General features: G+C 40.5%; 1 protein-coding gene across 7 annotated transcripts in view; it reads left to right on the forward strand.

The window, feature by feature from the left end:
• The window catches only part of INPP4B (inositol polyphosphate-4-phosphatase type II B), a 543,252-nt gene that overhangs the window by 294,322 nt on the left and 231,276 nt on the right, over positions 1 to 17,654 (forward strand). For 5 of the 7 annotated variants that reach the window (XM_054690015.1, XM_054690016.1, XM_054690014.1 and 2 more), the window contains one exon: positions 12,867 to 12,944. The exons of the other annotated variants lie outside the window; for them this stretch is intronic. In XM_054690015.1, coding sequence (XP_054545990.1) covers positions 12,867 to 12,944 — 78 coding nt within the window. The remainder of the gene's footprint in view (positions 1 to 12,866; positions 12,945 to 17,654) is intronic. 7 annotated transcript variants of the gene reach the window in all.

Raw genomic sequence — 17,654 nt, forward strand, 5'->3', positions numbered from 1 at the left:
TAAAACAAATGTAGCTTAAAAAGATGAATGCAGGTGTAATTCCCATTACTTCTGAATGAAGTACATCGCCCTGGAAGCAGCGCCATATTTGTGTGCTGCAGGTTTAATACGGGGGGGGGTTGTCAATATTTCCAGATGGGAGGGGGCTGCTTTCAAGGGGTGCAGCCAGGGAAATGCTGGGTGCAAGGCAGCAGCTCCCATAGCTGGGCTCTGTCAGGGAACCTGCAGGCTATGAAGGCAGCAAACAGAGACACCAAGACCAAACAGACTTGGATGGAAATATGTTCACCATCTCAAATTATTAGGGAAATGCACATCAGGACAACCACAGGCTCTCATCACACACCTGTGAGGATGGTTTTTATCACACAGACCAGAAACAAGTGTTAGGGAGGATTTGGAGAGATGGGAACCTTTGTACTCTGTGGTGGGGATATAAATTGGTGCAGCCATTATGGAAAGCAAATTGACAGTCCTTCAAAAAATCAGAAATGGAAATTCCATACAATCCAACAGTCTCACTTCTGGGTATTTACCCAAAGAGTACAAGGACGCCAGTTCAGAGAATTATATGCACCCCACATTCATTGCTGCATCATTCACAATAACCCAGAGAGAGTAGGAAACCTAAGTGCCCATCAACACATGCATGGATTAAGAAGATGTCATATATCGACATATACACCATGGAATACAACTCAGCTATAAAAAAAAGATGAAATCCTTTCATTGGGAGAGAAATGAATGGCCCTAGAAGATATCATGCTAAGGCAAATAAGTCAGATGGAGAAAGACAAACACTGGGTGATTTTACTCATCATTGGTAGATAAAGAAAACAAATGCACAGACAAAGCAAAAAGAAACTCTTGGATTAGGAGGCAGAAGGGAAGGAGGCAGGTGAGTGGGTAAATTGGGTAAAGGGGTTAATTAACAGTTTGATAAAGGATGGAAACTAGAACTTTGGTGGCAAACAACACAGCACTCACAGATGTTAATCTATACTACTGCACACCGGAAACCTTCACAATAGCTTTAATTAAATACATGGGGTGGGGGAAAGAAAGAAAAAAAGAAAGAGAAAACCACCAAGGCCAGACAGAGCAGCAGAGGAAGAAAATGACAATCATTTGCCATACTTGAAGAGGTCCAGGTCAGAGCCTCATCTTCGGGTGCTGTAGGGTCAGTGCACAGGAGCTTGAATTCATGCTTCCAGGTAGATCGAGGAACCTTCTTCTTCTTACCTGCTAACAGCCACCAGAGTTATGATATCTGACCCCTGAGATTTATGAGTCTAGCTTGGACCCCGAGCTGAGAGACGGGTGATTCTACTTCAACATGTTCCCCTTGTCTCTGGGATATTCACTTCATTCTCAGAATTTTCAGGGATCCCCCAGTTGTTGCCACTTGCCTGGTGCCTGAGGCCTTTGGCGCCTGACTGCCAGCCCCTCTTCCACGCAGCGGTGTTTCTGATGCAGCTGCAGGGGCAGCTGGAAGGCTGGTGAACCCCCGGGCTTATGGGTGTGAGCCCAGAAGAGTCTGCTGTGGGCATCAGGACATGCGTCTGGCCTCAGCTTCCCTTCCTGCTCAGTTTTGCAAAGCTGAAATGTGATGTGTTGCCAAAACATTTCTTCTGATTAGAAAGGAGCAGAAACTAGTGATTTAAAAGGTTAGTCGGCTTTGGCTTGGAATAGCTTTTAATTACCGTAAGTTTATATACGCTGCACAGCAGGAACAAAAGGAAATTCTACAGAAACATAGGCTTTCCTTAGAGTCATTTGAATGGAATGATAATTACAACGAGGTTCAGGCTGGTATTTAAATTCACGTGAAAATTATTTTTAAACTCACTGAGAAAAGCCGTGTGTACCCAGAAGGTGATGTCACATTCTGAAAAATGTTCAGGGACATCTGTTTCCACATCACAAAGATTCTCTCTCATGTTGCCAGCAGCCGGATTACTCAGTTTCATGGCATTAAGTCAAGCTGTCTTTTCAGACGTGCTTCAGAGAGGCTGGAGCGAAGTGCTGAGGTAGCCGATCGCCCTTATAGTATGTCCCAAGGAATTCGGTGTGTCAGTTCTGCAAGATTTTGCTCTTTTGCAGAAAAATAGGGTCATGGTTTTACCCATAACAGAGAGCAGCTTGTAGAAGGCATCGTGATCAAACAGGGGGTCTGCAGGAATGTTAACATTTTTAAATAATAACACTGATATTATTTAAGCTGCCTTTTTTTTTTTTTTTTTTTGGAAAAAAGCCCCAATAGTCATATTCAAGTTCTGGAATGTGTGTGAGCAGTTTCCCCAGAAAATTTTAATCAGACAGGGTTTTAGTGTAAACACCAGCTCAGCCACTTCAACTGTCCTCTTCCCCCATGCAGGGAATTGGAAACAACTGTCACAACAACATCATTTGCTTTTCATCCCTGCATTTAAGCTGAGGCTAGGAAAATGTGCGTGGAAGCTTGCTCTGACCCCAGAGCCAGCAGGAAACTGGGGCCTCATATTAGAAAGTCTAGACATGCGCTTCATAGAAGCATGTGTACACAAACACACACAGAGAGCTTTAAGTAGGAGTGTGCACTGAGTAAAATCCACATTTGTATATATGTGTATGTTAGGCGAGGCTTCAGACTTAATTCCAGGATCAAGTTTGTTTGTAAGCAAAAATACCCTTAGGGCCACATTAATATTCAGAGGCATTTTCTTCTCTCTGTAAAGACAACCATTTCAGTTAGTGTGGGCTTCAGGGCAGAAGCACATCTTTCAGATTCTGTTTTATTGCCTTTCTCATTCTGCTTCCCCCTACACATATGGGGAATAAATAGCTGCTCTCCCTTGACTTTCGTTGCTTTGGCTTTGAACTTGCTACCTAACAAGTTTCTGAGAAAAGAAGATGCCAAGCTGCAGTTGAACTGTTATAATAGACCATGAGAGGCATTTGAAAAGCCCAAAGGTTCTTGGATGCAGGAGCAAGGGTCCTGAGAGCCTTCTGGGAGAATCAGGCCAGGACACTGAGACGTGGATTAGGGATGGGACTGTGTTCCCTCCCAGATATCTTCTCATCTGTGATGCGATCAAAGAACAGAAAAATATGACATTTAGAACCAGAAGCTCTCATCTCAGATCTGCATCTTGCTTGCTTGACTTTGGACAAGTTATCTTTCGGGGTTCTTGATTTCCCCAGCTCTAAAACGGAGACCAGAAATCTTCTCTGTGGCAGAAAAGAAAACAGGAGAACAGATTTCCAAGTGTTTGGGGTGCTTCAGGATGCAACAGAGATGCAGGCATCCAGGGGGTCACTGCTGGCATTGTTCTTGTACCCAGGGGTGTCCTTCCTGAGCTCTTCTGGTGTGTTTGCAAGAGAAGCATTCGTGGTTTCATGGCCTCAGACTCTTTGAAGGTGAGCATGTTCCCAGTCAGTCGATCCATCTGGACATGTCAGTTGTGTTCTAATCAGGGGGCTGGGGGCCAGGGCAGGCCCAAAGCAGGGATGCCAAGAGCTGTTTCCTTTTGAAGCATATGAACAGTGATGACTAAGAATCTACTTTCAAGAAAAATCTATTTTTTCTGTTTTTATTTTATCATATCAGTGCTTCAGTATCTGCATTCTGATACTCCAGCATTCATTTCTTGAATATGTCTTTCCAAAAGGGGAGAGAAAATGTGAAAATATGCCCACGTTTTCCACCATAAGTCATTCTGATACCTGATTCTCATCTTCCGACTTGGGTTACAAACAGCAGGGTGCTCAGAGTCTGTCTTCTTCTGAGACCACACCTAAGAAAGAATAAGAAAGAAAAACACCTTCTTCTTCAAGACCCATTTTTTCAAATTCCGCTTCTACCCGATGGACTGACCATCGTTTTCTTTTTCAAATCTGATTACTATCCAGCTTGATTTTTGAGACAGTCATCAGACTGCCCCAGATGAAAGGCTTTTATATGATTCTCTGGCCTTGGATACAGCAGAAAGGAAAAGCAGCTGATAAAGAGTTCTTTTTGACCTTCCTCCCAATTTTACTTTGCTTTCTTTTTAATGACATTTGTTAGACAGAAGATTAGCAGTATATTCTTTCTCTAGCCTGACCTCATGAAATGCACAAATGCTTCACTAGATGAGATTGTTTGAACGAACTTTTGAGACCAGCATCTCCTAAAAATTGTGAGAAGCCACTTTTGTGGGGAAAATTGCTTAACCATTTAGATTCTCAGAAACATCAAAGATAAGAGAAGTAAAGACTTAAGTGTCACTAATTAATTAAACTTCAGGCCAGAGTGTAAGTGGTATTACTGGTTGGCAGGTTAAAGAAGAGAATTATGTTATTTTGCAACTACATGTATCACTTTATTCTTTAACAGCAGTGCCAATTCTATTTGAAACTTCCCAGAAAATGAAGAACAAATAAATGACATTAAACTCCAATAATTGCAAATAATTTGTAGCTACAAGATTACATTTGTTCCTTCTACTTCCTGCTGTGCAATATAGGGACCTGTTGTATCATGGAGCTGGACACCAATTTTTCTGTATTGGGATATGCAAAAAAGAAGCAAGTTGAAAATGACTTTTGAATAAGGCAATTAGCCACAAGATTTGGAATAAAAATTTGGAAGACATCTTTGAAGTGACCTGTGAAAATGAGAGAATCAAAAAAGAAAAATAAGAGAAAATGATCAAAGTCAGAACCTTGAGAAATAATGACATTCAGAGAATGAAAGATGACCGGGTCTTGATAAAAGATGAAGAATAACCTCACATAATTACAGTAGAAAAAATCCCAGAGAATAATATTTGTTATTTTTCCACAGCTAGAATGTGGAGAAATTGGAATCCAATTGCACTGTTGGTAGGAATGCAAAATGGTACAACTGCTATGGAAAACAATATAGAGTTCCCTAAAAAAAATTAAAATAGAACTACCATGTAATCCAGCCATCCCCCACTTCTGGATCCTTTTTTCTTTTTTTAAGATTTATTTATTTATGCATACAAGAACTGGGGTATAGGCCAGAGGTGTGGGGGTGAGAGGATCCACCAGAGATAGAGTGGGGAACAGAATAGGCAGATCGACTGAAATACACTGCTGAGGGGAGCAGCGGGCAGACAACAGAGGTCTGCTGCGCCCTGTGGGTTGCTCCCTGGCCGGCCGGGGATCAAACTCGTGCTGCAGTGGCTGGCGATAGCTTGATATTGCTGTGTCTTTAACTCCTGCGCCACCAGGGAGGCCCCCCACTTTTGGGTCTTAAAGAGATTTGCACACTCATGTTCAAATCAGCACTGTTCACCATAGCCAAAGGTGAAAGCAACCCAAATATCTGTGGATGGACGAATGGATAAACATAATATGGTCGATACATAAGTAGAATATTATCCAGCCATACAAAGGGCAAGAAATTCTATCACAAGCTGTAGTTCAATGAATCTTGGAGTCATCATACTAAGGGAAATAAGTCCCCAAAAGACACCTACTGTATGTCCTCCGTCTATGAAGTGTTGGCGTGTCGAATTCACAGAAACAGAAAGTAGAATGGCAGCTGTCAGAAGTGGGAGACAGGGAATGAGAGGAGTGGTTGTTCAGTGAGATAGATTTTCAGTTTTGCAGATGAAAATGTGTTGGAGCTCTGTTTCCCAAATGTGCTTAACACTACTAACCATGCACTTCATCGTGATTAAGGTGATATAATATATAATGTATATTTTTAACCACAATTTTACAAAAAACAACATGAGCTTTCTGCCTTGGTAGATTTGGGCTGTGGGCTACAAAGTTGAGTTTCTAAGGCGTTCCTAACTGATGTTGTTCTGCTGGTCCGCTGGTCCCAGCTGGAGTCGGTGCTGGAACCTCAGACTCCCTCTCTGCGCTAGGCTTGCTCTCCATGGCCAGCTCTCCTTCAGAGAGCAGGGACAGGTTTGTTTGTTTTTATGTCCTCAGGTTCTAGCCCACTGTTTTTTCCTGAATAAGTTTGTGTTGAATAAATAAAAAAGATAGGAAAAAAAGATAAAGCGCATTAAAGAGGAGGTGCGGTGGGGGTTGGCGGGTGTTTGGACATGAAGGGAACCAGGTATTGAAGTATCTGGGAAGCCAGATTAGGGGAGAGTTTTAGTATGGAGGGGAGGGTCCATGTTGCCTAGATCTACAAAGTCATCAAGGATAACTCTGATATCAAAGTTATCAATGAAAAAGAGGCTCTTGGAAATTTAAGGTTTAGGAGGTCACATGCCCTTCAGAAAGTAGTAAGGGGCTGAGGAGACCCTAGAACCCAAGGGATAAAGCAATCAGTAAAGGCAGGAAAAAAGGAAGAGGGGCAGAGTGAAACATACAGAAAGGTGTTTTAGTTTAAGGTAAGTTTGAACACATTTGTAGAGAAGTTCTGGATCACCTAAGCAAACTGAGGGAGGCCCCAGGAATTCTGGGGTGCTGGGTAGTGAGGGTTTCACAACAGGAAGCTGCTGGAGATTTCTTGGAAATTTGTCTTTCTTTTACTAAAAGTTCCTGATTTGTTTTTTAATTTTAAAATCATCCTGCAGCAGTAATTATGGTACATCCCTTCCTTGACTCAGTTTACCAAATGAGAAATCATGAAATGCTGTCCTGAACCAATATGGACTTGAGAATTATTTTTTTAGGCCATGTTGGAGATAGTGATGGGAAAAAATTATACTATGTAAAAATCACGAGCAATATGGTTTCCTTAAGAAAGATCAGGAGATAAGCGTTTCCTAATTATTCACTAATATTTATAACCATATAAATAATAGGATTATTTTAACTACTTTGACAAGACTAGAAATCCAAAATAACAATGATAAAGAAAATAATGTGGAAGAATAAGATCAAGGGTATATAGGAACTGGCATCCAGTTATGGCTTCTGTCCTCACCCCCCATACGCTCTCAAAAGTATTGTGAGCTGGAAACCCCCACTGCTTTTTGAGAAAATTTTCCTTATCTACGTATTCCAAAATGTTTACCCGGATGAGCTTTGCCAAGAAACCCAAATCAGTGAAAAAAGTTATTAGGAAAAATGTTAGCTTGAAAAATGAAAACTGCATCTTTGCTTATAACAAATAATATATATTTATATATATATTATTTATATATGTAACAAATAACAGTCTGCTTATAACAAATATCAGTCTGATATTATGGTTAAGGTTGTGGGCGAGGGTTTCTATCCAGGCCCCATACGTGGGTTCTGTCGGCATGGGCCAGCGACAGAGCCATTCAGCAGTGAAGTGGTGATAATAAGGGTAAATATGATGATAATAAGAGTCAATGTGATGAGGTGATATTTGACATCTTTTAGCGTCGTGTCTGAAATGCACTAGCCACTCAGTACTCGCCATTTGCCATTACTGCTATACTAATCGTTATCATGTAATATTTCTTTACATTTTAGCACAATAATTAAATTGGGAAAAGTTGCTCTTTTTTTTTTTTTTTGTTTGTGTGTTTGTTTTAATGATACTGCAGAAAGGATCTCCAGTGGGGATAGGACAGAAGCTAGCCTGTCCTAAATGACTCTTTACCTTATATATTTATGTTTCAGAAAGTTTAATTTATATTTTAAATACTTAATCACCAACATTCTTAGCATAAGAACAGCAATTCTTTAAAGTCACTGCTCTGTATCACACAGTTTACGTATTTGCTAAATTAATCTTCACAAGAATACTATTTTTCACCACCTCCATTTTCCAGATGAGAAAACTGAGTCACTGAAAGGTACAAAATTCTTAAGTAGAAGTGCTTGGATATGAGCCAGGACATTAAGGTTCAGCGTCTGCGTTCTTCCTAATCACTATGCTTTAAATGACCGTAAAGAACATGGTAAATTATAGTTTTTTCTCCAGATATCCTACTATATTTTACCATGAGAGTGTTTCGCTTGTACACTTTCGGCCTCAAAGGAAGCAGTTCTAGCAATTTCACTAAAATGTGTTTTTCTCTAAGTATTTCAGATTTATGATCTCGGGTTTTCAGAACCTTAAAAGGTCAGCCGTTGTTTCTCTATTCATCTTTTCCAACACTTTCTGCTTCATGAAAGGGCACCAATCTATTCAATATAGATGCAAAAATAGAATTTATGACACATACAGGTCTTGGCTCTTCAATCAGTGCGCTTTCCACTCTGCTGTGTAACAGAAAGTCAGATTTTCAAAATAGTAATTGTGAGAGCCTGCAGCTATTTGAGACTGATTCCTGTTTTGGCAACAAAAAGAAGTGATTCAGTTCAAAGCACTCTGTATTTCAAGTCCAGAGACAAGTGCACTGTCTGCCCTTGTGTTTATGTATTTGCTTGTAGGCAGATGCACAGGGTTCGTCCTTGGTTCAGGGCTGAGACTGCTATGGAATCGACCGAGACCATCGTGTGAGACACTGTTTGTGGGGCTCTCAAGGCAGCAGGGGTCGGCGCAGTGAAGGTACTCAGGACTTGCTTCCAATACCGGAAGACTGAACTGCTAGTTCTTCCTAGAGAGCAGACACTTTGGTGATGATAGGAGTGGAAAGGATGTCATCCACACTATTTTTTTGTCCCTGAGAATGTGTCAAGCTGCTCAGTCAGAGGCACATATTCCTACCAAGAAGTCATATTAGAAAGGAAATAAGGACTTGGGAAGTGAAACCTGACCATCATTGAAATGCCTCTCCAGCTTTTCTCGACTTTTCTACAGCAGAGCCAAATCCGAGGGATATTTGCTGCCTTTATTATATCTTTTAATCTTTTCTTCAATGCACAGCATTAGATTTTGTAGATATAAGACTTGGGGAATCTATTCAGAGTCTGAGCTACTTTTATCACAGTGATTTATTTTTAAGGAAAATCTAAAACAGATTTAGAATTCTGGACGAGCTCCAAGGGGCTCACTGTGCTTCGCGAGAATGACTCATTTTTCAAAGCATACTGCTGGACATTGTCCGGGTCTGGCCACTGAGTAGTGTGAAGGCATTTATTTATATCTGGAGCATGGAGGTAGGGTGTGAGCAACACACTCAGGTTTGAACATTGGCTGTCTCCTACCTAGTTAACCTTGGCTGTCAAGTTTTCTCATTTGTAAAGGGAAGGATCAATAAGAAGTGGATGTGAACTCCAATATTGTCAAAGTAGTCACTGTCTGTTCCTGTTGTTACAACAACACTGCATCCTAGGTTTCCTCGGCATGTGGCCTATGCCACGCCAAGAGACGTTCCCTGATCTGCCAGGCTTTTGTTTGCCTGGACATGTTGGAGGGAGAATCTCACCTCATATCTTGGGATTTTATTGTCTCTTGGGAAGAAACTTCTGAGAACATGGCCAACAGGAGGAAAATCAGAACCCAAGAGTTGAGCTGTTTCAGCACGAGGATACAGGTGTACCCAAAACAAGTGTCAGCCCTGGAGACTGTGGGTGAGCAGGCCAATCCCAGCATTCCCTACTCTTCTTTCTCCTTTTTTCTTTTCCATCCTCTCCTCTTTCCTGCCTCATTCGAGCCTCATTCACCCCTTCCCTACCTGCCCCATTTTCCCTCCCCCTCCAATTGTTCCTCCCCCTACCCCCCAACTCACTGTCGCCTATGGAGGAACATCCAGGACCATCCGTAGCCTGATGTCCACATCTCTTGTTGAAGTGTGACCCAGGTTTTATCTCCGCCAGGGCCTCCTTTCACCCTCCTTCTCTCCCCAGAGTCCTATATTTCCCCCAAGTTTTTCCTCCATAATTGGACATTGCATCCTGTCTCACTTCCTGCGCAGTTATGTTTCCCTTTCATCAATTCTCTTCCTCCGCTCTCATTTCCTGTGCACTTCCCCAGGGAAGCAGCCTCTGATGTCCTTTTCCATTAATTCTCTGTTCCCATAAGGGGTTGCACAAACATATAAATCCCAGCAATTACCTGGGTAGCCTGAACATGTCGTTTCTTTGCATGACTTAAAAATTACAGTAGATCCATTTACCACTGTGTCGCCTCACTGTCTCTCAGATTATGTGATTTTTGAATGAACAAATAGATGAATTATTATACCTTTCTGTTTTACAAATGGCGACATGCTATCCAGAATATGAAGGGAAAAAGACATTAATTACTGATATTTCATGATGGAGGAAATAAGGATGTCATTGCCAGAAATGCTGAATATTGGAAAGAAAGACATTAATGTTTGGTTTTGGAGACACTGAATTTAAGTTGACGGTATACTTGAAAATGCTAGAATTTAATGAAAGGGGATGGGATTAGAGATACAGAAGAAAATTGTCACTTGATGCCAAATCATTTTTAATTTTAATTATGATTTTATTTTACAGTGTAGGCTAGAAGATATATGAGAAAATAATTAGCTGTTTTAATTCTAGAAGCAAGGAGAGTAACCTGTGTGTTAGTCACTGTAAATAGTTAAACTACTTCACTTTGTATATATATATGATTTCTGTTGTTTGTTTCTTGGAAAACTGGCGTGGTTGCAAGGCAGCACAGCTTAGTCTAAGAGTTACTTAGACCATGGCGAGCTGTGTGTTTGTTGGGTATCTTAACATTGGGGACAGGAAGTACCATGGGTGGTCCGTTTCTCCTTAGTTGTCCATTTGACAGGTGTGGCATGCGGTATATTCAACTCTCTGTTTTCTGTTTCCATGGCTCGCTGTTGTTAGACCAAGATTAAATTCGTAAAAGATATCAGCCCAGAGATCACATAAATGTCATCCAATCCACAGCAGCACTAGGGCTGCAACCCCACTGGAGTAACAGAGTCCCGGACCTGGCACAGTCCCACACTTAAGTGGAGGGTCTGTGGTGTTAACTCTGTGAGAGTTGTACCTTCCGCATGATCGGGGCCTGTAGAGCGTATGGCAAAGAACACAAGCCTCAGTGACAGTAGTGCCAAATCCTATATAATTTTAATTATGATTTTATTTTACAGTGTGAGCTAGAAGATAATATGAGAAAATAATTAACTGTTTTAATTCTAGAAGCAAGGAAAATAACCTGTGTGTTAGTCACTGTAAATAGTTCAGTCCTGGCACATTGACCTTGAACAAGGTAACTGACCTCTCTAAGCTTCAGTTTTCTCTTTTGTGAAATGGAGGTAGGAATGAGCCCTCCTCAAGGCTAAGGGTGTTAAATTCGTCTATTGAGCTATTAGCAAAATTCCTAAGACACCAAGTTTCTTCATATGGAATTGTTTTTATAATTGCTGCCAAATAGTTTGATAATATCTGTTAGAAAATATGCAGAAAAGCTGGACAAGAGAAGTGGGGAAAGTTCCAGGAAATGTGTGCTCCATCTTTAACCTAGTGGCAACAAGCTTGGAAAATCACACAGTCGTTAACCACACAACAGCTACTGAGTCTTCATTTTTGGATAGCGACAAAGATAGTGTGTGTGGGGAGAATGTAATGAGGTCAAATTAGACCTCCTCTAATGATTACCTGTACACACACATAGGAACAGGCTGACCTGACGTGATAATCAATAAAAAGATAGGACATTAATCCCAGAGAAGCAAATTAGAAGCATTCCAAGTGTGAATAATTCTATTTATGACAGAAAATAGGAAAAAAATCGCCTTTCTTCTCTTGGAGTCTCGTGCAATATAGGAAGAAATTAATGGTATTTCTTCAATAAGGAATTATTGAATATGAGACCAGGGGCCTTGGCAATAGCATGGTGCCAACAGAATTTTCTCATAAATTTGAAAGTAAAGGTTAGTTGAGGAAGTTTATTAGCTGCCAATTAACTTTATTTTCATATACCTGGGTAACATTTAAGCGCTAATAATCAAATTTCATGACATAAATTGGCATAGCTACTCAGCAAGCAATACTAGAATCCTCCAAGAACCTTGAGGAGGGCATCTTGTGTTTCTTAGTTTTACGCAGTGGAGGTGTAACTGGCATAGTTCAGAAGAAAAAGCCCTGTAACTTGCCCCTTTGTTATCATTAACATTCATTCATGAGAAGAAACACAGCCTTGTCATATCCCACTGGCAAAAACCTGTAAAATTTTCTCTTTCCCATTGACAATGCAGTCTTTCTCTTCAATGGTGTCTTGAGAAATGAGAATAAGAAATTGATTAGTATAGAAAATTGTGACTATTAGTTCAAGGAAATCAATAGTATTTCAAAGCCAAGAATTATTGGGAATGGTCCATTCATAACAAAGTATCAATAATTAAAACTCTTCCAAGGCTTCAATTAAACAGTTGTTAGCATGTCATCATGTAGTAACTAACAGACCATTGATGATATACTCATTTGGTGTTAATCCCTCCATACTCAATGATTCACTTTCATTCTCTAATCCTAAACACATTTAATCAATTGTCCTTAATGTCAATATTTCATTTAATCTGAAGTATACATTACGTCTTCTGTCTCTGTATTTCTTTATGTTTCTTGAATCACTGAAGGAATGTAGAATAATTTGTCAGTTAAATACGTAATGGGTGAAAATTTGTTGACTGGGAATAAGCGAATTGATGAGGTCTGAGCACTGAATTAAGTGCTGAATTAAGAAATGAGGTCTAAGCACTGAATTAAGTGCTGAATTAAGTGTCTGTTGTGCCAAAGAAGTTTAGATCTGTTAGCCTATTCCAAGGAGCACCACGCAGAGGAAGCTTATGTTTGCATACACTCACTTCTTTAATTGATGAGAGGGGATGTCTACTCTCAATGCCAGGGTAGCAGATTCTTGGAGGAAGACTCCAGTATGTTAAAACATTCTTCAAAATCTGTTAAGTTTTCCTACACTGTATTGTATCTCATGTCATTGCCCAAAACAGATTTTTGAAACTTCAAATTAATGATTGAGAAAAATCTGGCTTACTATATTCTAAATTCTAAGACATATATTCTAAATGTCTTATCTGCCCTGCCTGTTCTGATTTCCACCACAGGCATTGGCTGCACTTCGCCATCTTGTTCTGGCCTCTGGACTCAGGACCTGCTCTCACTTCCTTCCAGCTTTACATGAGGTATAAGGCAAGGACCTGCAGAGATCAGTCGTAGACGGAGAGAGAAATCTGACAATTTACTGACAATCCCAACTCTTAACCCTTGCTCAGGTTCTGGAGTTGATGGCGTGGCCCTCCTCCACAGCCCCCACCCAGCCCTGCAGCTCTGTCTCTAGCACGTCCTCAGTAAAGGAGGTCCCCCCATATCCCTTCCCTGCAGGGTTGGGAGTGACTGCCTGCAGTGGCCACGTCGTCTGCTGCTCCCCCATGAGCCCCTCTTGCATCTCGGGACCACCCCACATCCTTATGAGCTGCCTTTACTTGAACCCTCTTTTGAATTAAGCCACGGGAGCGGCCATCTGTCTCTCTGGGCCCTGACTGACACAGCAAGTGCAACTTGCTTTAGAAAGGAAATGAATAGTTTGTTCCACAGCATTATGCTGATGGCTACTTCTTCAAACCTTAGGACATTTACATTGGTTTCATTCATTCCTCCTTATTGACTATGTCTTATTTATTCTTCTTTGCACTTCTTAGTCAAGACCACTCTTCAGTAAATTGTATCCCCTAATAGGATGTGTTAAGGGAATCTTTGTTCAGTTGAACTAAATTGAATTCCCACAAATTCTAATATTTTCATTGCATTGGACACCATGAGTAATGGTGCTAAGCTGCACATAGATTGTTGAGTGAAGTGCATTTATATAATTCTGTTGCACTTTATTTCTCTTTTTCATTTATGTAATTTACCATAGTTTTCTCATGCAGAAACTTAATTAATGAGTTTTTAAAATTATGAATAGCTGCCTCTTAACACTATTTTATTAGAGCCATCTATTCTTTCATATTTTATGCAAAAATTGCAGTTATAATTTTATAATGTGGGAAAACACTTTTTAAAAATTATTGTTGGATTAAGGTAATTAGGGGGTCAATTTACATAATCAGGATGCGAGGTCAAATAGAGTGTTACCCTGAACAAGTGAGGAAGGTAGCTGATTATTCTGACCAATCTTAGTAATTTGAAATAGAAAAACCATTGTAAAAATTTAGCATTTTTAAAAAATTGTGATGTCTGATCTATAATGATGCTATGTGGTTTTATGCCTCACTGAATCTTGGCTGCTCTTGCAAGACACATGCATTATAATGAGCTGCTGTGTGAAATGACTAATGTTGTGAATACACATCGCATTTAATTGATGTAGCCACATGTCTGAAATAAATGTTCCTTGTAGTGTCAAGTGTAAAGCTTTCTAGATTCTTCAGGGTGCTCTGTCTGCCTCTGAGTGTAAAAGTAGGAATCTGAAGACTGCGGATTCTGCTGAAAAAGAAGGCTGCAAATGTTAGCTCCTTTGTACATCTTTTGCCTATTACTTATGGGTTGTTTTTATTCTAGTAAATCATCTCTGCAGAGAAGCATAAATAATTTTCTTCTTTCACTGCTAAAGCCTCCACAGTCTCAGTTGATTTTCACATCTGCGTGTGTCTAGTTTATTGAGAAGTCTCAGCTCAGTGGGGAACAAACATGAAATGGTTTTATTTTTCACCAGACCTTGCTCCCCTATTGTGTTATGTCAAATTCCTCCTCCCAGTTGGGTAGCAGATCCCTTAACAATATCCTAGGCAGATACTATAACTCTCAAGTCATTTTCCATTACTCAAATTCTGTCCAGTTGAAAACTCTAATCTCATTTCTTTTTACCAAGTTTTTCTTTCCAACATTGAGGGCTCCTTGACCCATGGGGAGGGGCGCAGGTCCTTGTCTACTCCTACTCATTCCATTGTCACTTGGGAGCCCAGGGCAGGGTTGGGCAGCCCGACTTTGGACACTCTTTTGGTCTCCCTTTTTCTTGTGTGCTGAGGTGGAGAGAAAGAATAAGGAAAAATACAGACACCAAACGGAAAAATGCAAACACCAAAACTAGCTGTCCCTTGTTTGAATGTGCCTGTTGTAATTTTCTCTTGATTAATTGCTCTTACTTCATGAGGTGTGGCTCTGGCTAGTTGCATGCCTGGCTTTTTCAGCATAAATTTGCTGGAGAGCATGAAAAGGACCTCTTTTCTGCCCATCTGAACCTGATCATGTTCATGTATCCAGTGGTCTCTTGCTATTTGAGGTCTCTAAGTGGACCAGCAATCCTCTTCTGTGAGATGCTGGTAAGGAATTCCAATCCATCTCTTTTCCAAGATGTTCACTTGATCGTGGGAGCAAAATACTGTGGTAGTACAAAGTGCAGTATAGAAGTCACCTTCCTTTGCCTTTTGTATTTTTTTTTTTTTTTTGTGAATTTGTTTTACTTTTGCTTAGATATATACAGAGAAGTTCAGGAACACCCTGCACTGTGCTGAGAAACCAATGAGGTCCTAGAATCCTGAACTCCAGCAGGGATTCTCCCACATCCCTCATATCATTTTGATTGATGTGAGGGAGATTTTGCCTTCCTTTAAGTCAAAGAGCTATAATTATTGATGACCTCTTCCCTCTTTTCTTTTCCTTTGTTTTTTGTTTTTTGTTTTAATAAATGGGCAAAATAGACCAGGAGGTTAAAGTGATGTTTGGAGTGGTGTCCTTCAGCTACCTCCTCTGAAGAAGAGGAACCCTTGTTATTTGCACTTCTTTTTGAATGTGTTCTTAGCTTTAGCATTTCTCATCAGTTTGAAGCAACAGGAAAAGCCCCATTTAAGATTTGGTTAGTTACTCATTCCTGTGGGCAGAAACACTGGAGAGGGATGCTAGAGTAACAGTGAAATAACAGAACTGTATCCCTTTTCTGGAATCTCTCCAACATCACTTCCCATACCCCACCACCTCCACTCTGCACTTCTGTTACCCAGATCATCGGAAAGAGCAATTGAAGGAATTAGCCGCTGGGACTGTCGTCTAATGTCTGCAGAGCCCAGCAGCTCCCTGTGACTTCACCGCTCCCTGCCACAATAATCCATCTTGGAGAATATTGATGAACAGACTCACCCCTACTTATCTTTTAGGGTTGTTGGAAGACAAATGAGATAGTGTTTGGAAACCCTTTGGAAGAAATGTGATGTATAAATTAAGGGCAGCATTATATATGAGACAACCCCCTTCATCATTCTACCCGCTGCAAGACATGGTGTCTTCATGCTGTTCTAAATGTACTAGAAGGATCTCTGGACTCAATGAGTTTTGAAATCTTGTTTCCACTTGGCTTTAAGCACTGACTGACTATTTATTAGGACAAGTTGCAGCATCTTGGTGTGTTCACTTCTGTATCTAGAGAATGTGCAGAAGAATAATGCTACTCTTTACCCCAGAAGCACTGTGAGTGTCCAGTCCACAAGAGGTTGGAGTTATCAGTGAGACCGTATTTGGAAATATGCCTGAATGCCTCTGTATGAATAAACCTATGTGTAAGTTAAGATAACTCTGACATTAATATAGTAATGACATTAATACAATATTATACTTTTCCATATGAACACGTACATGTCACATACATCTCTTCCATTTGTTAATTGCATGACCCATTGGAAGAGCTGCCCTTAGCTCCTTAACCTGATTGGCACAAACGGAATAGACAATTCACTGCAACTCATCATCACAATAATTTGAAAATTCGTCACACATGCATGTGTGCACACACTCACAAAATCAGACTCTCTCACAGGCAACTGACATTGACACTATAAGCTCTTCTGCTTCTGCACCTCCCTCTGTGTGGGGACTTGTGCTCCATCATAGCCTAAAGGTGTTAAGAGATAATAGAACTCTGGGAGTCTGGAAGTACCTGCATTCGGAGATAAATGACATTAGCCCTCACAGCTCCTATAAGCCACACTGTCTTCATTAGTCTTCTTTTCCCTTTCTGTTAAGTATCTAATCATCCGTGTTCTTACCCTTATAACTGATTTCTTTCTTTTCTGTATTTACTAATTCCCAATTTAGAAATAAGTAATTTTTAATTGATGATGCAGTTAAGTATAACAAGGCATTAAGAAGCACGCAGACTGGTCCAAAGAAAAACTTGTACACAAATAACCACAAAGGGAAGCAGGTGACATCGACAGAGCATAACACACATATGCCCCCTCACACACATAATTAACCCACTTCCGAAGGTGCTGATAGATTCTGTGCAGGACACCATCTCTGATTTCCTCTTCTCTTTCTTCCATCTCTGTTGTGTCTCCTTGTATCGGTTTGATTAGAGCACCTTGACCTTTATTCCTTAGGCCAAACAGGGCCCTCACCAGGTGAGGTGATATGAAGCAAATACGTATGAATGATATATTTCCTTTGCATCTTTTTTGTTTGTTTGTTTAAATTGGTTCTTCCTTCTTCCTCACACAACCTGCACTTTCTGGACTTGCCTTGTAAGACCACTGTCTGAGCTGCTTTCATCCCACCTACTCACCCTCATCTTCTCCTTCCATGGAGTGAACTCAACATCATGGTCAACTTAAACATTCTCCCAAGATGGCCTTCTAATACTTCACCCATTAGGGGTGTCTCTCTAAACCCCCACAGCATCCATACTCTGTCCATGTTCACCTGCTGCCTGTTAAGGTTATTTGTGTATGTGTGTTTTGGCCTAGTCTGTGCGTTTCTTAAGGGCACATTGAATTTACTATTATGTTTCCCATATCATCAAACACGGCACCTTAACCAAAAATAAATGTGAGGCAAGTGTCTGTTGACATAATCAATTCATAATATAGTTGATAGTGTTGATACATGCTTATCAAAGTAAT

This window comes from Talpa occidentalis, unplaced genomic scaffold (assembly GCF_014898055.3).
Source record: "Talpa occidentalis isolate TD23 unplaced genomic scaffold, MPIMG_talOcc4v2.1 talOcc4.8, whole genome shotgun sequence".
NCBI lineage: Eukaryota > Metazoa > Chordata > Mammalia > Eulipotyphla > Talpidae > Talpa > Talpa occidentalis.